The sequence below is a fragment of the Hyperoodon ampullatus genome (genome assembly GCF_949752795.1).
Source record: "Hyperoodon ampullatus genome assembly, chromosome: X".
Lineage (NCBI taxonomy): Eukaryota > Metazoa > Chordata > Mammalia > Artiodactyla > Ziphiidae > Hyperoodon > Hyperoodon ampullatus.
Genome location: NC_136913.1, coordinates 47237839 through 47260073, shown reverse-complemented (window position 1 = coordinate 47260073; position 22235 = coordinate 47237839). Strand labels below are relative to the sequence as shown.

At 48.7% G+C, this 22235-nt stretch overlaps 1 protein-coding gene and 1 pseudogene across 7 annotated transcripts in view; one reads left to right on the top strand and one right to left on the bottom strand.

Moving 5' to 3' along the window:
- Positions 1–4411: 4411 nt before the first annotated feature.
- On the bottom strand, positions 4412–5260 carry LOC307069643 (small ribosomal subunit protein uS2-like; annotated as a pseudogene). Its single transcript has one exon. The product of its transcript is annotated as a small ribosomal subunit protein uS2-like (transcript).
- Positions 5261–6729: 1469 nt separating this feature from the next.
- Positions 6730–22235, top strand: part of IQSEC2 (IQ motif and Sec7 domain ArfGEF 2) — a gene marked incomplete at both ends in the record, with an annotated part of 74998 nt that continues 59492 nt past the window's right edge. For all 6 annotated transcript variants that reach the window (XM_079727830.1, XM_079727829.1, XM_079727828.1 and 3 more), the window contains one exon: positions 6730–7436. In XM_079727830.1, the coding sequence (XP_079583956.1) occupies positions 6730–7436 (707 nt within the window). The remainder of the gene's footprint in view (positions 7437–22235) is intronic.

The window sequence follows — 22235 nt, the reverse complement described above, 5'->3', positions numbered from 1 at the left end:
TGGAAATGCATTGGGTTATGTGGTTTTATGTTCTGACAGACTCGAGCTTACAAATCATCTTCAGAGAGAAAATTTTTCCTTAAACGAAACCCAGACTGGCCTATTAGTATTGCTTTCTGTGAGACTGTTCAAAGGCTGACAGGTACTTTACATACATCTTGCCCCTTCCCCCACTAGGGGGAAAGGGGCTGGAAGGATAATTAATTAATTAGCAAAATGCTGTCTCAGTTTTAAGCACCGCTATCTCTTTAGGGATCCCCACAGGGATAAGCCTTCCTTTTCCGTTCCATTTTCCTTCTATGTGCCGTACAGATGGTCACTTTCTTACAGTTCTTCTTTTTACAGTCTTCGATCTTAAGACTCTTTGGAATACCAGACCTCAGGAAATAGCCCAAGTAAGGAGGTATAGCCTAGTGGTCACACAGCAATTATGTGCAAATCATTTCTCTCTGGTCCTCAGTGTTCTCATCTGAAAAATGAGTTCATCTCTAAGCACTCTAAGCTTCAGTTTGGATATTCTGGACTGTAAACTCTTTGAGGGAAAAGACTGATGATTTTAAAAAAAATTTTATTTTCCCATCTTGCGTCTGGCAGCTAACAGTATAGGAGAAGATCTGCTTGTGGTAGAGCTGTGAGAATCCAATAGGAAAAACCAATTTGAACAGATGCCGCCTTCAAATCTGAGGAAAATATTTCATGGCTCTCATCATCATGATGAGTTCTTGTTGACTGGATACTGGCAGCAGTGAGATGCGGTTTTCAGGGTTCTTTCCTGCTTTAGCTCTGCATTCCTTGGCAAAGCTGGCCCTGGGGTAAGGGGAATTGCAGCAATCACACCAGGGACCGAGGCTTCTGGGAAACGACTCTGGGAGGCAGCAGGCAGGAAAAGAAGGTAGTGCCACAGTCTCTGGTGAACGACAACAATGAACCAATAAAAACCCACTTTGTAGTGTGTAATATTCAGTACACTTAATGTCCACGTCCAGGAACCCTTCCCCTCCTAGCATGTTCCTCTCCTGCTCAAAAAACTTCCATGACTTTTCATTGCCTATAACAGAAGGTCCAGATGCTCTAGTTTGGCTTTGGAGCCTTCTCCAAGCGGAATCAAGCCATATCCTCCCATCTCCTTCTATCTCTTACAACTGCACGCACGCACGCGTGCACTTCCCCTTCTCTCTTCAAACTACGTGTGGTTCCCTAAACACACAGTTTTTCCGACTCTGTTTCTTTCCTGCCATGGCATGTGGCTCCCTTCAACAGGTGTTTCTCAGCTCTACCACTTCCACTTGTTGAAATCCTCAGCTCAGCTCAAATACCTTCATATCCATAAAGACCTCTCAGCACCCTAGTCCTGGTGCCTCCACTCTTGTTCTTTGCACATTCCATTTTGTTAGTCCTGTTTGTGACTTAGGATTGTAGTCTGACTAGACTGGGAGCCCCCTTAGGGCACAGGCCATGTCTGATTCACCCAGAGCTCTCCATCATCCTTTGCTGCTTTGTTTTTCTCCAGAGCATCTAGCACCGTCTGGGTTCATTTCCTAGGGCTGCCGTAACAAAGTACCACAAACCGGGTGGCTTGAAACAGCAGACACTTATTCTCTCACAGTTCTGGGGGCTAGAAGTCCGAAATTGGGCCATGCTCTCTACGAAGGCTAGAGGGAAGAATCCTTCCTTGCCTTTTCCTAGCTTCTGGTGGTTGCCAGCAATCCTTTGTGTTCCCTAGCTTGGAGACTCCAAACTCTGCCTCCATTTCACATTGTATTCTCCCTCTCTCTCTCTCTCCGTGTGTGTGTGTGTGTGTGTGTGTGTGTGTGTGTGTGTGTGTCTATGTCCAAATTTCCCTCTTCTTTTAAGGACACCGGTCATTAGATTGGGACCCATGCCAATAGCATATGACTTCAACTTAACTTGAGTACATCTGCAAAGACCCTAATTTCCAAAAAAAAGATCACATTCGCAGGGTGGACATCAAGTCTGGGGGGATACTATTCAACCCAGTACTCCATCCAACATGTTCTACCTATTCTATTTCTTTATTGTCTCTCTCCCCCAGTAGAATGTCAGCTCTATGAGGTTAGGAACTGTTGTCTATTTTGTTCGTTGGTATATCTTCAGTGTCTAGAATACTGCTTGACACATAGTAAACACTCAATAAATATTTTGTGACTGTAACTTTATACCCATCTGCCTCCTACCTCGCAGAGAATCTGAATGAGAGAAGCAGGGACAGGGATGGGAATGCAGGTTTGCCTAGAACATAATAAATGCTCTGTAAATGTTTGCTGGATGAATAGAAGTATTTGATGGCTATATTAATTTAACACTTATGGAGCACCTATTTTGTACAGAGTATAAGGAAAGATACAGAGAAATGAGGAGGAAACATCTGAGCATCCTGGCTATGCCTCTGTGTGACCCTGGGCAAGTCATTCAACCTCTGGGTTTCACTTTCCTCATCCGTAAGGTGGAGGTAATAACATTATCTACCTCATAGGATTGTCATGCAAAGTGAGTTTGTGCATGTAAAGTACTTAGCACAGTGCCTGACACATGGTAAGCACCATAGATGTGTTATTATTACTGTAGTTGCTGTTACATGCTAGACTCTGTGCAAAGTGTTTTTAAAAAGCAGCCTTATCGAGATACAATTCACATACCATGAAATTCTCCATGTTAAAATGTACAATTCAGTGGTTTTTAATTAACAGGGTTGTGCAACCATCACCAGCATCTAATTTTAGAAAATTTTCATTCTCCCTCCCCAAAACCCCATAGCAGTCACTCTTCTCTCCCCAACCCATGCCCTCGCCCCTGACAACCACTATGCTACTTTTTGTCTCTAGGGATTTGCCTATTCTGGAATTTTATATAAACGGAATCATGCAATATGTGGACTTTTGTGTCTCCTTTAGCATAATTTAGCATAATGTTTTCAAGGTTCATCCATGTTTTAGCATGTATCAGTACTTCACCCCTTTCGTAAGAATTGAGGTATAGTTGATTTACAATATTGTATGTTTCAGGTGTACAATACAGTGATTCACAATTTTTAAAGGTTATATTCCATTTATAGTTACTCTAAAAATTGGCTATATTCCCTGTGCTGTACAATGTATCCTGTAGCTTATTTATTTTATAGATAGTAGTTTGTACCTCTTAATCCTCTACCCCTCTTTTGCCCCTCCCCGCTTCCCTCTCTTCACTGGTAACCACTAATTTGTTCTCTATAACTGTAAGTCTGTTTCTGTTTTGTTGTATTCATTACTTTGTTTTATTTTTTAGATTCCACATATAAATGATATCATCAGTATTTGTCTTTCACTGTCTGACTTATTTCACTAAGCATGATACCCTCCAAGTCCCTCCATATTGTTGCAAATGGCAAAATTTCACTCTTTTTTATGGCTGAGTAGTATTCCATCTTGTACATATACCACATCTTCTTTATCCATTCGTCTGTTGAAGGACACTTAGGTTGCTTCCATATCTTAGCTATTGTAAGTAATACTGCTATGAACATTGGGGTGCATATATCTTTTCGAAGTAATGCTTTCCTTTTCTTTGGATATATACCCAGGAGTTGAATTGCTGGATCATATGGCAGTTCTATTTTTAGTTTTTTGAGGAACCTCCATACTGTTTTCCACACTGGCTGCACCAATTTACATTCCCACCAACATTGTACTAGGGTTCCCTTTTCTTCACACCCTCATCAACACTTGTTATTTGTGGTCTTTTTGATGATAGCCATTCTGACAGGTGTGAGGTGACATCTCATTGGGGTTTTGATTTGCATTTCTCTGATGATTAGGGACGCTGAGCATCTTTTCATGTGCCTATTGGACATCTGTACATCTTCTTTGGGAAAATGTCTATTCAGGTCTTCTGCCCATTAAAAATTTTTTTTTTGCTTTTTTGACATTGAGTTGGATGGGCTGTTTATATGTTTTGGAACTTCATTCCTTTTTATGGCTGAACAATATTCCACTGTGTAGATATGCCACATTTTGTTTACCCATTCATTAACAGATGAACATTTAATTATTTCCACTTTTTGGCTATTATGAATAATGCTGCTATGAACATTCATGTATAAGTTTTCGTGTAAACATTTTTCATTTCCCTTGGGTATATTCCTAGGAGTGGATTCCTGGGTCATATGGTAACCCTATGTTTAACATTTTGAGAAACTTCCAAACTGTTTTCCAAAGCAACTGAACCATTTTACATTCCCACCAGCAATCGCCCCGCAGGTTCACCAATACTTCTCCTTGTCTGTCCTTTTTGTTCTAGCTATCATAGTGGGTGTGAAGTGGCATCTGTATGTGTGTGTTTTAAGAAACTGATGTTTATTTTTCAACAACTTTATTTCCATTTTCTGTTTAAGAGCCTATGGAAGAACAGCTTCAAACTACCCAGTGGTCGTTCCTACCCATTCAGTGCCCTGAGCATTGGGAGCAGTCTTCAGTGGTGGGCTGAGTGCTCCAATCTTCAGCAGAGAACTGCTGGATAGTCACAGAGGGCACCAACATACTATCAGACCAGCCTGTGACCTCAGGTTGAGTAGCAGTAAACTCAGGAGCTGGAGCGGTCCATTCACTCTGAAATTCTTCCGCGGTCACACCTTTCCAGCAGTGGCCTGTTTGTCCTTTTCGATCTCTTTAGGGTCTCTGTAGAAGCAGAGATCAGGCATGACCTCCAGGGGATGCTCATGGGAGATGGTGTCACATATGCATGGTACTTCCCGGGCCAGCATCCACATCAGACCCACTGAGTGGGCTCCTTTGTTGTTGCATGGGGTAGCAGTGTCCACGTGGCACAGAGGAGAATCTGTGTCACACAGAGCAATGGTGGGCAGGTTAACATAAGACACCTCTGTGAGAGGCTGGTGGTCAGCGGTGGGATCAGTGACCACTGGAAGTTGTGGCTCACGGAAGGCTGCCTGGATCTTGTTAACGAAGATTCCAGGAGCGAAGTGGCCAGCAATAGGAGTGGCCCTGGTGGCAGCAGCGAGCTTCAGCACAGCTAGCTGGCCAGTATTCCTGGAAGATATGACACTGACATCAGCTGGGTTTTCAGTGGCACGAGTCACCAGCAGAAGCTTCTCTGTAGATTTATGATGTAGATACCATCACTTTGCCTTTTGTAGACATACTGTTCCATTTGAAGTCAAGGTTGGTGCCACCTAAGTGGGTTCCTGCTGCAAGGAATTTAAGGACATCCTCCTCCTTCATCTCAGGATATCAAGGGCTCTGGACATTGTGAAAGTTTCCCTTTAAGTTACGATGGAAAGCTCATTGTGGTTTTGATCTGCATTCCCCTGATGGCTAATGATGTTGAGCATCTTTTCATGTGGTTAATGGTCATTTGTATATCTTTGGAGAAATATCTATTCAAGTCCTTTGGCCATTGAAAAATGGGTTGTTTTTTTTGATGTTGAGCTTTAAGAGTTCTTTACATATTCAGATATATCATTTGCAAATATTTTCTTCCATTTTCTATGTTGTCTTTTCTGTGACAAATGTTTTTGCATGCTGTTTCCCAAGACCACTCCTGTGAGGTAGGTGTTATTGATAGGGAAGTGGAAGTTCAGAGAGAAGATGAAATTTAAATCTAGTTCTGTCTGACTGTAAAACTCAAGCTTTCTCTTCTACCCCAACCTGCTCACAAAGATGAATGAAGACATGTTTCTGGCTTTAAGGAGCTTGGTCTGGCAGAGGACATGACACAAGAACAAAAACGAATGCGCTATAAAGCAGAGTTCCACTTGTCCCACAAGTGCCACAAAAGACGTGTGGAGGAAGCGAGCGATTCTGGCTGGGGAGATCAGGGCTGGCTTCAGTAAGGTGGCATGTAAGTCTTGAAAGATGGGTACAGTTTCATTGGATGGAGGTGATGGAGTAAATGGAGGTGAGCATTTCCAAAGGAGAGCAGAAAATGGGGGTTGAATGAATGAATGGGGCTTTGATCCTAAGACTGGCTGTGATGGGGTGTCCCAGGGCTTGTTGGGGTGGGAGATCCTGGGACTGCCCATGCCGTGGGCTAGAGAGAGGTCACCTGAGGTAGGAGGTCCAGGGGTTGGATGGGATGGGGAATCTGACACTTGGGATTGGCAGACCCAGGGGATGGGGAGTCTGTGTGATGCCTAGACCTGGGAGCTGCCTGGGATGGAGTTTTCTGGGAGGTCTTAGACGAGGATCTTGGGCCTGGTGGACCCAAGGGACATTGGAACGGACTGGGATGGAGGGCTTCTTTAGGCTGCATTAAGTGAAGACTCTGGGACCGGTGGAATGTGATGGGGCTGGCCCGGGTGCCTTGGGGCGGGTCCGGCTTCGGGTGCGGGCGGCGGTGGCAGGTGGGACGCTCGGGGGCGGGCCGGGCGCGCGGGGTGGGGGCAGGGGCGGGGGGCGGGCCGGCGGCCGGGGCGGTCCCGCGCGGCCGCGCTGCGCAGTGACTCCGCAGCGGGCGGAGCGCCGTGGGCCGCGTCCTCGAGAGCCGTGGCGGTGGCGGCGGCGGCGGCAGCGGCAGCGGCAGCCTCAGCTCCTGCTCCCCGTGCCGCCTGCCCCAGCGCTGTCTCCCGGGCCCCCCCGGGCCCCCGGGCCCTCGAGCCCGGTGCGCGCCCTCGCGTCCCGCCGGCCCCCTCCCCCGGCTGGGCCCGGGGGAGGGTGGCGCCGTGAGCGAGCGGGGACCGGGCTCTCCTGCCCCTTCCCCTGCCCCTGGGCCGCCAGGATGGAGGCGGGGTCGGGTCCCCCGGGCGGCCCGGGATCCGAGAGCCCCAACCGGGCGGTGGAGTACCTGCTGGAGCTGAACAACATCATAGAGAGCCAGCAGCAGCTGCTGGAGACCCAGCGGCGGCGCATCGAAGAGCTGGAGGGCCAGCTGGACCAGCTCACCCAGGAGAACCGCGACCTGAGAGAGGAGAGCCAGCTGCACCGCGGGGAGCTGCACCGGGACCCCCACGGCGCGCGGGATAGCCCGAGCCGCGAGAGCCAGTACCAGAACCTGCGCGAGACCCAGTTCCACCACCGCGAGCTGCGGGAGAGCCAGTTCCACCAGGCGGCCCGGGACGTGGGCTACCCGAACCGGGACGGCGCCTATCAGAACCGGGAGGCTGTGTATCGGGACAAGGAGCGGGACGCCTCCTACCCACTCCAGGACACTGCTGGTTACTCTGCCCGCGAGCGCGACGTGGCCCAGTGCCACCTGCACCACGAGAACCCAGCCCTGGGTCGCGAGCGTAGCGGGCGGGAGGCCGGGCCAGCGCACCCGGGCCGCGAGAAGGAATCCGGCTATTCGGCGGCGGTGGGCGTGGGGCCCCGTCCACCGCGAGAGCGGGGCCAGCTGAGCCGTGGCGCATCCAGGAGCTCCAGCCCCGGGGCCGGCGGCGGCCACAGTACCAGTACCAGCACCAGCCCGGCCACAACCCTCCAGAGAAAGTAAGGAACGCGTGTTTGTCTTTCCTGGCTCTTCCCCGCTAGTTCCCTCTCCAACTTGTACGGCTGGTAAAGTAAGAAGCCAGTGCCTGATTCCATGTCCTTCTCTCCAGTCCCAACCTGCCGGGCGAAGCCGGGTCCCCCTCGCGCAGCCGACACCCCTTCTCTAGCTACCCCAGAGTGGGTTGGCCCGATGAGTGCAGGCGTCTCTTCCTTCTCAAAACCGTGGCCAGTGAGGGCCTGGAGCAGTCATCACCCCCTCCACTTCTTCACCCCCTCGCTATATCCTTGCCAGAGGATGGCTTTTCATTTATTTATTTTCTTTGGATGTGCCGGTTGGGAATTTTATTGTCTCCGACGGTGTCAGATCAGAGCCCCAAGGGAAAGAAAGCCCCCCCCACCCCACCCCACCTCGGGTCTCCTCTGCGGGTCCTGAGCACAGGCCTGATCTGATCTCCTCTGGCGGCCTCAGCTCCATCCTTTCGCAGAGAGGCAGGTGGGGACCAGAATGGCTGCTGGAGGCTGATATCCCTCTGAGGGGAACTGCAGCACATCCTGGTCGGGGGAGCAAAGATGGAGGCCCGGCCCTTGGCTAGTTCCTCAAAGACCACCCTCAAGGAAAAACCACCCAATTAAAGAGCGTACCAGCAAGGGAAGTCTACAGATCTTCCCTCTTGTTGGATCAGTGCCAGTTTCTGTGCTGGGGTCTGTGTGTCTGCCTATTTGGGACACCTTGGCAACATCTATTGGGTTGGTGGGGCATGGGCTGGGTCCACTTCTTCCATGCGGATACCACGGTGAGCTGGTCGGGATAAATGTCAGGCCAAGAGTCAAGGGCGTGCAGGCTCACAGGGCTGCCCTAAAGGCTCCCTGATTTCTCTCCTGCTGGATTGGAAAGAATACTGACCTGGGAGTTAGGAAACCCAGGTTCCCCTTCCAGCTCTGCTGCAGATTGGCTTTGTGACCTTGACTGAGTCCCTTCCTCTCTCAGGCCATCAGTTCCCCCATATCTTTTTAAAAGGCAAGGTCTGCCTTGGATGCTCTTTAAGGGCCCCTCCAGCTTAGATTTGATGGTTCTGTGACTAATGCAGCCACCACTACAGAGCAAGTCTGAAGTCCTCTAGCGAATGGACAGCTTTCCCCCTCCTCTCACTGCTCAGCTGGTCCTACCATGTGCCACAACCAGTGGAGTGTCTCTTGGAGGCTGGGCTGGGGGTTGGGAAGCCTTCCGCCTCAGGAAATCTGCCGGGAGACAGCTCTCTGCAACTCCCCCGTGGTGAGGCAGCAGGCTGGGGTGCTGGGTTGAGATGGCTGGGCCCCAGGAGCAGCAGCTGCAGCTCAAGGGCTCGGCTGGGCTTCACTGCAGTGCACCCTCAGCTGAGGTTTGGTGTGGGCTGCCCCAGAGGGAGATGGGCTCTTCTGCCCAGCCAGGGCTGCTGGGAGCCCATTCCAGGAGGACTGACTGTGTGCAGCTTGGGGCCCCACACTGGAGGGAGGGGCCAGGTCGACTGACCAAGCAAGGCCTTTTCAGGAGAGGGCCATGATGGGGTGGGGACAGAGGGAGACTGTATGGGCATCGTGGTCCTTTAGCCTGGCTGCGGAAGACTTTTCCAGAGTGGTCAAACCTGTGACAGAGGAAGCAGCCTCATTATGTGTGGCTCCAGGGAGCAGAACCAGGAGCAATGGGAAATTTGGGGATAAATCAGGAAGAACTTTCCAACCTGGCTGTCTGGTGATGCAGTGGACTGCCTCAAGGGGGTTGGGGAGGGCTGGAGAAAGCATAATTCCTGAACTGGTGGAAAGCCCTATGAAATGACCTGGGTCTTCCCCAATTCTAGGGTTCCATTCTTCTCAGATTCTCCATCCTGCAGATGTGGGTCTGAATCTCTTGGCTGGCTGGAAGCCTGTTTGCTCTTGAGCTCTGTGCTTCTGCCATCTGGACAGGCCTGCCTCTCGGTCTTTCCCTCTTTTTGTGCACCCTCCAGGCTGCTTGTTGGATTCCCTTGCTTCACATTTCCTACTGGATTAATACGGGGATTTAGACGGTACTTTGATTGCACACCCATTAGTACCTCTTTTGGTCCTCACAGCAGGGCCTGTGCAGTGAGCACTAGCAACTCCATTTCAGAGATGGGGAAACTGAGGCTCCAAAAAAATGAATGGAACGTGCTCAAGATTACACTGCCAGTTCCTAATAGATCTGGGGCTAGAACCCAAGTCCACCTGTCTCCGAGGCCTGTTATTTTTCCACTGGGGCTTTCCAGCCTGAAGGAGTCTCTTGGCCTCAGGACCTGGCCAGGTCACCAACTGGGAGAGGCCAGGAGAGCCTGAGGTATCTGGAGGATTTGAGCAGGGGGAGATGGCTCTGGGATGAGTGATGAGAGGGGGAGTCGATGGGGGAGGGCAGAAGGCCTTGTCTCCCTTCTTTCCACTCTCCCTCCCTCTCTCTCGACCAGGCGTCAGGAGGGCGTGTTGATGCACTAGGCATTGTTGTTGCCACAGCTGCTGCAAGCTACTCCCCTGCCAGGCCTGTTCTGGGTTTGTAAGGAGTGGGTGAGAGGCTGCCGCTGGAAGCCAGGGCAGGCAGGGTGGGTGTTGAGCAGCAGAGGCTGCAGCATTGGGGGAGGCTAGGTAGAGCTGGTACATGCTGGGCGCTCCTGGTCCCCAGGCTCCCCCTGGTGGAGGAACAGGGGACAGAGGGGCCTGGGCCCAGCTGCTGCTTGTTGAAGGGCCCCTCTGCCCAGCGACCCTGTCCGTCTGTCACCACAACCCACGTTTTACAGCTGAAGAAACCGAGGGCTCAGAGAAGTGAAGTAACACACCAGAGGTCACACTATCTGTGAGACAGACTCCCGAGCCTGTGAACTTGCCCTCTACCGCAGTTGACAGCAGCTGTCATGTCCACCCCCACCTATGTCATCCCCCCAGGATTCCCACATCCACCCGCACTGTCTCTTCTGGACAGGTTCCCGGATGCCAGTCTGCCTTCTGCTGTGCTCTGGGTGTGGCCTTTCTAGTGCAGCATAGCGCACGATGAGGCCCGACCTCCTTCTGGCCACTGGGCCTCTGTACATGAGGTCTTTGCTTGCTTGTTTGTTTTTTTAGCAGCTGCTGGTCTCTGCAACGCTCAGGTCTTTTTCCCTGGAATTGTCACCCCCACTCCCCATGGTTAAAGAAGAGCTCTGTTTTCGTTGTTGATCTTGGCCTGGCCCCCCCTTGCAGTTCTGGCGCCTGGAATGATTTACAGGCGTGCTGGGGGCCACTGCTGAGTCCTCCACGCTGAAGAGAGCTGCATTTCCCACGATTTTTGCCTGGGCCCAGCTCCGGCTCTGCCGTAGGCGGTGGTGGGCTGAAACTGGTTTGGTGGTAACTCTTCATCCTCTGCACGCACCACCCCCCAGCAGGCTGGCTTGCGTTGGGGGACAGCAACCAGCAGGACCGGCCTGGTGTTCTCAGCAGCCAGGGCAATGCGTGGTCTAGGCTCTAGGCACAGTTGCCGGGTTGTCTTGTGCGTGCGCTGGAGTGTCAATGCGCTCCCCACAGGGGCTGAGGGCACTGGGAGGGAGGGAGGGAGCCCAGGGAGGGGCCCTGGGGAAGTCTGTCTCCTTTGGGGTATTGGGCACTTTTCCTGGGCGGAGGGTGGGGGTCTTTCCTTCTTCCCAGGATGGAATACCATTTCTCTCCCTCCCCCCACTGTGTTGGGAGCATTATACTCACGTGGGAGGCAATGATAATGTCGAATTGAATGAGAATTAGAGGAATCTTGCTTCTCAGTCTAGATCTGGGGCGAGAATGGGGCTGTTGTCATCCACAAACATTTCTTGGCTGTGTGCACAGAGCAGGAGGGGCCCCCAGGCTGAGCAAACACCAGACTCTCTGCGCTTGAGAGCCCTCCCACCCCCTTCCCTGACCAAAGACACAGGGGACCAAGCCTGACCCACTGTAGTGCCGGTGCTTAGGACAAAACGAGTAGGAGGGGCAGTGAGGAGTGGAGGCCAGGCCACTGGTCAAAGACCTGGGCAGGGGGCTTTGAAGAGAGTGGGTGTCGGATGGAGGGGGAGGTGGGAGGAAGACCGGACCCAGGCTTGCCCTCTGCTACTCTTTCATCTGTCTCACCTCTGCCTCCTGTGGCCTCTGAATTTGCTGGGAGCACAGGGGAGGCCTGGGGCATGGAGAAGGGGCCGCACATGTGCTGAGTGAGCCTCAGCCTTCTATGTGCCAGGCACCACCCTATGTGGCTTTATGTAACAATAGCTAACGTCTTTTTTTAACCTGCATTTACTGTGTGCCAAGCACTATTTGTTCTAAGTGCCTTCTGTGTATTAATTCATTCAATCGCCATATGAATCCTTTGATGTAGTTACTGTTATTAAGTCCACTTCACAGATGAGGAAACCGAGGCCCAGAAAGGTTGGGTAACTTCCCCAAGGTCACTCAGTGAATAAGTAGCAGAACTGAGAAGGAGTTAGAAGGAGCCCAGGTGGCCAGGCTCCCGAGTCCATCCACAACGTTCTCACCCACCATTCCATGCTGCTTCCTATCTCATTTGCACAGAGTCCATGCCAGGTGGATATTGGTATTATCCTCTTTTTTCAGACAGGGAAACGAGAGGTCAGAGAGGTGCGATGACCTGCCCAAGGTTACACAACTGCATGAGGCCCAGAACTACCTGGCTCCTGAGCCTTTGGTCCACCAATGCCTCCTGCAGGCGGGTGTGAAGACGGTAAAGATGCTCTGGGTGTGGCTCTGGGCTTCCCCCAGCAGAGCTCCTGGGACCACTGCTTGAGTCAAGCTCCCTCTCCTGATAGCCTCTTGGATTTTGACCACAGTCTCCTAATCGATGCCCTCCTGCTCTTGTTCCCTCCGGCCCCTGATGAGGTACAGCCAGACCAAGCTTTCTGTGGGGCTCCAGCGGTTTCCCGCTGTCTCTGCCTGCAGGAGAAGGTTCAGACTGCTTTGCCTGCCATGCATGGGCCCTTTAGGATCTCACCTTTCTCCTCTCATCTTTTTACAGTCCCCCTCACACAGACCGAGTTCCAGCCAGACTGGCCTGTGTGCCCCATTGTCAGCCCACTCAGCCTCCTGAGAGCCTCTGGGTCTTTGCTCATGTTGTTCGCTTCTCCCGGGCTGTTCCATCCAGTGCCCAGGCTGCATTCCACTGTTGTTGCCTCTCCCGTGTTTGTGCACAGGTCTATCCCTGACCCTTGAACTGAGCACTTTGCCCCCTTTTATACCTTTATTTGTTTACATCTTGTGTCATCTCTTCTAGCCTGAGGGCTCCGTCAGATGAAGATTTCATACACATACATCGTGTGCACGTTGTGTCTGTCAGCCCCTCTGCTAGGTGCTGTGGGTGTAACTGAAGGAGCTAGAAGCTTGGAAAAACATAGCACAGCACATAGTAGCTGCTCAGTAAATGTTGAGTAGACAAATGATTGTCAGATTAAGTCCCGGTGCACTAATGGCCAGGGGTGCCTAAGGTGTTCTTCCTTTCAGGACTCCTGTAGAGAGAGATGACTCAACTTCAGGGTTCTCTTGGCTTCTCTGTGGCTTCTTCCTCATGCTCCCTGGAGCTGTTTGGCCTCTGCCCTCTGTGCTCCTCCCACTCACCAGTCTCCCAGTTCATAGGATGTCAGGGTAGCAGAGTCAGATGAGACTTCAGAGACATTTAGGCCAATCTGCTCATCATTACCTGTCCCTCCCATGCCATGGCCACATCATACCATGTTCTTCTCCCTTAATGCGGGATCTTCTGTCCTGAAAGGAGCAAAGAGGCCTGCATAGGACCTGTGTGCCCTCTGCCTCATCCAGTGAGAAATTACTTATTTACCCATCAAATCTTTATTGGGCTCTGACCCTGGGCTAGGCACGGTGTCTTGGAGTCAGAATAAGACACAGCCCCTCTAGCTCATTCTCTGCTATGTTCCCTGGCAGAAGAATCAACACTTGTCATGGGGAAGAATGATGCGTAAATGACTTATTCCTCTGTTGTGGTAAGTCATTTAGGGCAAGATCATTTGCTAGTTACCTTCACTTCCTTGTGGTGTCAGGTCTCTCTCCAGGCGTCCATGTTGAAAAGCACTCACGCAAGGATGCCTGTTTTTTGTTTTGGCTGCACAGTGTGGCATGCGGGATGTTAGTTCCCCGACCAGGGATTGAACCCACGCCCCCCTGCATTGGGAGTGTAGAGTCTTAACCACTGGACCGCTGGGGAAGTCCTGGGACGCCTGTTCTTAAGCACTTAGGAGCTGAAGCTCTCTGGGACCTTCGCATTTGGAGAAAAATGGGGTGCCGTGGGAAGGAGGAATTTCTGTCTGTGACTCTAGGCAAATCACTTGACTTTCAGAACCTCCGTTTTCTCAAGTAGTCAATGGGGATAAAACTGTATTTTCTGATGGGTGCGATTCCTGTTGCCCACCTCCCCCCAGCCCCACAAAAATATATCAGAAAGTTTCCTGGCTGCCTAGCACACCCAGCAAGGTCCTGATCAGGATGAAAAAACCGAGGGATAAGGACGGAAAACAATATGTGAGGCTGCCCTGCCCTCTAGAGGTGGAATGTAGCAGACAAAGCAACCCAGCCAAGATTGTCGCATCACATCCTTTTTAAAACAAACATGACAAGCCAGGGCTACACGACAGATCACGATGATTCCTCTAACATTTTAGAGGGAAATTTATCACAATTATCACCTGATATGTACCATTTCACTAATATCAAATGCATTTCTTTGTAGCTATGTGATACATATATATATATATATATTTTTTTTTTTTAAGGGATAATAAGATTGCATATCTGGCTGGGCCTTTTGATTTCCTACTGGATTCCAGATGCAATATACTGCATTCACCTGAATAGAAGCAATATTTTCCTCTATAGAACCACTTTCGAATTATTGTCATTATATCTGTGATAAAAAGTACCCAATTTCTTCCTTCCCCCGAATTTCCTTACAAAACTGGGAGGCATGCCTCACAGCTGTACATCTGATATGCTGGGTAATTCATAAATGACCCATCTTGTCATGATTGTTGTGAGAATTCAGTGAGATGACAGAGAAGTGTTCAGCAGAGAGTGTGTGTTTACTTGGTGATAGGCATTTTTATTATTAATAATAATAATTTTGCAAAATTCCGTGCCATGGAAGGGCAGGAGCGGGAGGTCATGTGGGAGCTCATCACATTTCTGAGAGAGAGAGGGCCATCCAGTGAGTACTGTGCACCTGGGATGTGCCACAGCTTGTGCTATTGCAGGCAGGGAGTTCCATGATTAATAGTATACGCTTCTTGGCTTCAGGGAGCTCACAGTTGGGTGGAGAAGACAAATGTAACGTGGTGTCTTGTGTGCTATGCCAGAGGGGAGCACAGGAGGCCACGGGTGCCCAAAGGAGGGACATCTACCCAGACTGACGTGATGCCTGATCTGAGGCTTGGAGGATGAGTAGGTGAAGTTAGTAGGTGAAGTAGGTGAGTTAGGTGAAGAAGGATGGCATGTGGGTCGGTGGGAATTGGGAACCAAAGGGAGGTTAAGACGGAGGGGACAGCACAGGCAAATGTACAGAGGTATGAGACCAACAGGGTATGTGGGGGTGGGGAGGGGCACACTTTTACCACGTCAGTACAAACTAGAGCACAAACAGGGAGGCAGGGAGGATCCAGAGAAGAGGCTGACGACTTGGCTGGTGCAGATCATGAGGACACTTGAGTAGCGGGATAAGGAGCTTTATTCTGTTGCAAATCGGGAACCAACATAGAGTTCCAGGCTGAGGGAAGAGGTGTGTATTGTAGAGTATGGGGTGACTGTTGAGAGCAGTGTATTGGAGAGATCCTATTACAGGGCAATTTGGAAGATAGACTGGAGGGCATTCAGTGATGAGACTGTGCGACAGTCTAGATGAGAGGTGATAAGGCCTGAACTTGGGTGGTGGGAGTAGAGATAATCTACTGGGGGAGAAAGACAGTGACAACACACTGATAAGTGCCGTGACAGAAGGGAGTGCAGCCACTCATGACCAGTAGGGTTTTAATAATATCAGCGTAAACGTGAAGAACCTTCCAGCCGGAGGGACCCTTAAAAATCAGGCTGTTCATTTTACAGATGAGAAGACTGAAGCCTAGAGAAAGGACTTGCAGGAGGCCACTCAACGTGTGAGCAGAAGAGCTCTGATTAGAAAAGTCACTCTAGTGTTAATGCCAGTCTTTAAAGCATCATTCCTTAAATGTGCTATTTTATGCCTTGAAATCCTGTGAAGGTTGTAGGGATCATTATCTTTGTCCTACAGATGAGAAAACCAGGCCTCCAGGAGGCTGGCTGATTTGCTGGGGAGGAAGTGGTAAAGAGTAGGCATCACCTAAGTAAAGGATCTCTTGCTTCAGTGGCAGACAGACCCTCTGCTCTGGTTCAGCCCCTCAGAAATCAGGTCGGTTAGATTCATAGCTGGGGTCTGTGGTTTCCTTTTCTCCACCCAGGCCCAGCTTTCTTTCTGCTGCTTTCTGCCTTGCAGGTCCTCATTTAATGTAACTGAGGCAGCTCAGAGGCAGTTTCTGGCTTGACAGCAAGGCCTGTCATCCCCCTTTTTCTGTTTTCATGGAAGAGGGCGGGCCTGTGTCATCACTGTGTCCCCATTGCCTTAGGCAGGGTGTCTCTAACCTGGGTGGCTTTGTTTTGAGGCCCCCAGTATGATACCTAAAGAATGAGCTTTGGACACCGACAGACCTAAGTTTGAATCTCGGCTGTGCCCCAACCAACTGGATGACCTCAGCTAGGTCATTTTACCTTCTCTGAGCTTTAGTTTCCTCATCTGTAAAATGGGATGACAATGCCCATCTCTCAGGATTGACCAAGATCATTTGAATGGCATTGCCTGATATTTGTAGGTGCTCAATAAATAGTCATTTCCGGGGGAAGAAAAGCAATGACATAATTCATGATTGTGCCAAAACATATGCTCTTATACCTCATTTCATAATCATGATATTACCTAGGATTCTTCAGTTTTTATAGGAGATAAGTCATCCAGATCTGGATAGCACATCATTACAATAGGACAACTTGAAGTTTAACAAAACAAAAACAAAACCAATCAAAAACAGTCATTTCCTTCTCCTTCATGAAATCTCCCATGGACAATGGACAACGGACAACGACTTGAAGAATTCAGTGCTCGGCAAAGGTTTGCTTCCCCTGAGAACTGGTATATTTCCTCCTTCCTAATATGAGGCTGTCATGGCTCATTGTATCTTGCTTTCTGCCTCAGCTACCAGTTAATTTGAAGTACAGCTCTAGCATCTTTGTTGATCTCTTTTTCTGAGCTCTTATTTTCTAGTTCAATTTTTATTCTTTCCTTATCTGTGTTATTAGAGTAAGCCACGTCAAATCCTTTGTGACTCAGGCAGGTATCAATAACTAATGGGTGTAAATAGTTGAATGAATGGAAGACTGGTGAGGCTGGACTGGTGATGGTGGGCTTTGAAGACGACCAGAGGGTGGTGCAGGCTGGGGCACCTGAGAAGGCATCTGTAACGGATGATTATGATACTGTGAGGAGTCGAGGGGTTAGTTAGGAAAGAGTCGGTCCTTCACTGGCCTGTCTTGCTTCTGCTCTAGAAAGAAGCATGGATTTTGGAGAACAAGACTTCGCATCACCTAGAGTCATCAACCTCCCCATTTTATATGGACCGTGTGGGAGACTGAGGTCCAAAGAAAGAGGAGGGACTTATTTTGAAAAATTAAATCAAAGCAGTACATATACATAATTTATTTATTTTTTTAAAAAAATACTTATTTATATAGGCTGCGCCAGGTCTTAGTTGCACCACTCGGGATCTTAGTTGCGGCATGCGAACTTCTTAGTTGCGGCATGCGAACTCTTAGTTGTGGCACGCATGTGGGATCTAGTTCCCCGACCAGGGATCAAACCTGGGCCCCCTGCATTGGGAGCGCACAGAGTCTTACCCACCGGACCACCAGGGAAGTCCCCATATACATAATTTTAAAAGGGCAAATAGTACACAAGGACATGCATAGTAATAAGCCAATGTCTCCCTGCCTCCCACTTCCCAGCCCCCAGAGGTGACCACTTTTACCATTGAGGCTTTCTGGTGGTGACTTCATATCTCCACATAAACATCCTTTGTTGGTTATTTCTTCATTTATCAACTTTAAACATCATCTATTGACTTCTTTCTACTATGACAAGTGAGAATTTAGCTTATTTACAACACTTGACTCTTTTTTCCCCCTTCCAAACTTTAATAATTGTATTACTATTTTGGTTTCTCTATTAGTTACCTTTGTAACTTTGCTAGATACTTCTTAGACTGTAATTTCTTATTCCATCAATTTTCCACAGTATCTCTTGACCACTCAGTTTGGAAGATATAGTTATTAGTGCCCCATCCTTCCCTCCATCTCTCCTCCACCTCTCCACCTCCCACTTTCTGTGTTCTGTACTTTTGCATCCAGCAAGGTTGACTACATTTGCATTCTGTTATGTAACAATAATTAGGTCTTCAGTGCTTTTCTGGACAGATTGACTTTAAAAGTTGACCACCAATACACGGTGTTTATGTGATTATGACTATGTCATATTAGTCATTGCAGGGCCAAACAGTGTACTATAATTACACCTCACTTCCCACAGGTCCACTGTCCCAACCTCTGTACTCCCAGGAAAATTTTCCTAGCATCAAGATCAAATGAATTTTCGTTTCTTATGCTCTATGAATTGCTCAAAGTCATGCCGCTTTTTACTTTGTTTCATATTTGGATCAGGACTTTCCACCTTATCGATCTATTTAGACTTTCCACCTTATCAATTTATTTATCTATTTATTTATTTATGTACTTACTTAAACTTACTGTTGTGTAGTGTTCCTTGAAACCACAGGATAATCATAGCACATCTTCTGGGGACATTTTATTTGAAGATTTTTTAGGAGGGGGATTTTTTAAAAACAACTTCACACTGAAATATGTATACAGAAAAGTGCGCATATCACATGGTCAAGTTTCTACAAGCCAAACATACCTATAAAACCAACACTCAGCTCAAGGTCTGTTTTTCATTCACCCTATCTGGTACTCAGTGAGCCCTTTCAACTTGATGCACCTTGTCTTTTCTTACATAATTTCTTTGGTAGTTTCCTGCCCTTCATTTTCTCTGTTGCCTCTTTCTGGAATGTCTGTTAGTTGGATGTTGAACTTCCTGGATTGATCCTTTAGGCTGCTCACCTTTTCTCTCATATTTTCTATTTTATAGTTTGTGAATGAGTTGATACAAAGTGAGATGTCTGTATATCCAGCTGACTTGTCCACTCGCTGGCTTTATTTTAGGTGAGCCGCCGGGGAGCTGGCAGTTGTAGTGGGTGCCCCCCAAATGCCAGAATGAAAAGCACTTTATTCTGGGAGCACCAACATGCCGCTAGGTGCCCTGAGTAATCCCAGATAGTTTAACTCCTTTGATATTTTGCCTAGGGATGAAAGCCAGGCAGCTTGTGTTTTGGATCTGGGAGTTGTCAGTGGGGGCACAGGGAAGGATTTCATGTACTTACCTTCAGTTTATCCCCCCGTTTTCAGCCCCTGATTGCTCCTACCCTCCCCTGTACCTACCATCTTCAAGTCTGGACTCTTTCTGGGCCTCTGCTGGCCTGACTGGCTCCCTCTCCAGCTGCAACCCCCTGAGTGGCATTGCTGGCTCTCCTTCAACTGTGAACATTCTTCTCTTTGTTTTTTGCTCCCAGAAATTTGTTGAAATCTCTCACCCATTGATATCACCCTCTCCCATCCTCTTCACTGTTATGAGTTCTTACCTTATTTTATTCCTTCACATTCTTTTCAGCAGGGTCTTGACAGAAGAGAGAGGTAAAGATTTATGCTCTTGAGGTCCAAACTAAGGCTAAAGCTACTTTTAAAAAATGGTTGTTTTGCTTTCTCAATCCAGATTGAGAATGGAAATTATTAGTCAACCCCCAAAATACCCAACCCTGTATGGCCTCATTTTGGCATGTGTTGCCTCTGGCTCCAGCCCCGTCATGAGCCTTCCTGTGGCAGCCTCCTGAGCACCCCTTTTCCTCAACCTCTGCCATCTAGACCACGCAATCAAGAGAGCCCTCAGCTGAGGGACTGGAGACCTGGGTTCTGACCCCCACCCTGCCACTGCCTTCCTCTGAACCCCCGGGCTAGTCCCTCCACCTCTCAGGGTGCCCTCACTGTGACTTGAGAGGGTCTGGGTCTGCTGTGAGCTGTGCTTTGGCAGGATTGGGTGGGTTCTTGGAGAACAGCCTGGCCTCCTTTGCTTAGGCAGTGGGAGCAGGTGGGCCAGAGATGGGCCCCAAGCACACAGGAGGGGGCTTTGAGGCTGAGCTGAGGCTTCTGCAGTAGCAGCCTGCTCTTGCTGCTTCCCCTTCCGCCCACTCTCTCTGCCATCATGGCTGAACCTCCATCCTTCTGCCGCCAGCGGAGGGAAGCAAGAAGGGAGGGCTGGAGAGCCAGTTCCATTTCCCTTCTCTCTCTCTCTCTCTCTTTTTGTGATAATGCTGAGCTGCTTTGGGCTGCAGTACCTGTGCCTAACCCCACCTTCCCTTTTTGGTGCCGCGCCTTCCATCCTTGAATGACTGTCTCTTCCAGAAGCACCCCCTGAATGCTCATGGTGTGGAGGGGAGATTGGAGCCAGGTGAGGGAGAGAGGCCAAGCTGTGGGAGATGAAGTGCTGCCTAGCTCTGGCATGACAGAAGGAAGCCACAGCTGTAGCAGTGAAAAGCATTGGCTTTGGAATCATACAAACCTCGACTTGAGTCTCGGCTCCGCTACTTATTAGCCGCGTGACTCTAGGTAAATCACGTTGCTACTCTGAGCCCCAGTTCTCACATCTATACAATGAGAAGAGTGATAATGACCTTGCACAGCTGTTACGAAGATAACACAAGTCCTGGACCATTGTAGGTGCTTAATAATCACTTTATTCTTTTTGAATTATTAGAAAGCAGAAATGCTAAGGACCAAATAAAGCCCGCTTTAGTGATTGAAAGGGGCGGGAGGTTAGGAAGGCAGCATTTGACCTTGTCACTGCTTGGTTCGAGACCCCCAGGGGCTTCCTGGCAATTATACAATGAGGTTCACACTCTTGCCTGGTGTGCAATGCTGTTTTTGTTGTAGTCTCTGCCTGTCTGTCTTTTCTTTAAAGTAAAAATGTGAAGTGATACTTGCCTCTTTATTTTCTGAAAAAGAAATTTGAAAAGTGATAGACAGATATTTCCTTTGATGCAGCAATCTTTATCATCATCATCATCATCATCATTGTCATCCCAGGACTTTTCAACGAGTAGTGGTAACAAAGGACTAGAGGAAGAGTAATCATCAACAGAAAGATAACTAGCAACTAAAACCACCATGGGCTTTCATTTTGTTTCCCCACCACGATCTTGGCCTGTGGATCATGTGGATCCATTCAACGTCATGTGAAAAATGCTGAAAATGGTTACATTATCCAACAAGGTTTCTGATTTGTCCTGTGGTTCATCTAGTTTTTCTTCTCTTTAATTAACCTTATAAGATTTTCTTGCATGTCACTATTACCTTATCCATATGACTTCTATACTTGCCTATTTGTCATTTCTAGGTCTGATTCTTGGCTCAGATGGCCCCTTAGAAAGGAGTCTTCCCTCCGCCTGAATTATCTTTCAAAAGGTTTTAACTTTGGCCTTTCACATCATCATGATTTAGGTGGCAGTTGAACTTGGCAGGCATCTTTGCCTCTCCCCTAGTGCTTTTCCACTTCCTGGCTGTCAGAAGTTGGTTTTGACACCACCTGTGGTCTAGGGAAGCTCTCACATGCTCCTTTGGGTCGGGCCACAGCCCCACTCACCTTTCAATTAAATTTAGTTTTTCTTTCTTTATTATTTTTTTTATTGGGGTATAGTTGTTTTACAATGTTGTGTTAATTTCTACTGTACAGCGAAGTGGAGTTCCCTGTGCTATACAGCAGGTTCTTATTAGTTATGTATTTTATACATATTATACATATTAGTCAATCCCAATCTCCCAATTCATCCCCCTGCCCCCCCGCCCTCCCCCCTCCCCACTTTCCCCACTCATCTTTCTAGCCACTCTGTTCCCTTCCTGACCTGCATTCAAGTTGTACTGAAGTATCTAGGATACCCTCGGCAAAGTGCACTTCTTTATGGGTCCATGCCTATGTTCTGGCCGTTCTCTTGGCCAAGAATACCTTTTACGCCTGTCTACATGGCAGATATCTACTCGACTGTTGAAGAACAACTTCAGTCTCTCACTGATCCAGGCACTTGGAAACAGTGAACAAAACAGACCTCTCTCCTGCTGAGCTGACATTCTAGTGTGTGAATGTAGGGGGTGGGGAAAGAAAAGAAACAAATAAACAAGAAGATACAAAAATATGTCAAATAGCGGTAAGTGCTATGGAGAAAAATAAAGCTGGGCAGGAGGATGGGAGTGCAGAAGGCTGGTCAACCCTCCCATAGCCAATATTTGCACGCCCATTAATAAGAGCAGCCTTTTCTCATTTAAGCATTTTCTAATGTTATTACATACTCATTACAACCATAATCCTTCCAACAAGTTTATCAGGTTAGTGCTATTATTTTCTTTATCATATTGGTGAGCAAACTGTGCCTTAGAGATGTAAATCACATAGTTAGGAGGGGCAGAGCTGGGATTCAAACCTCGGCCTGTCTGACCCAAAGCCTGTGCTCATAACCTCTAAGCCATTGTGCCCCCAGCAAGCCTCACAACAACTCTCTGAGATTGGAATTATTATACCTATTT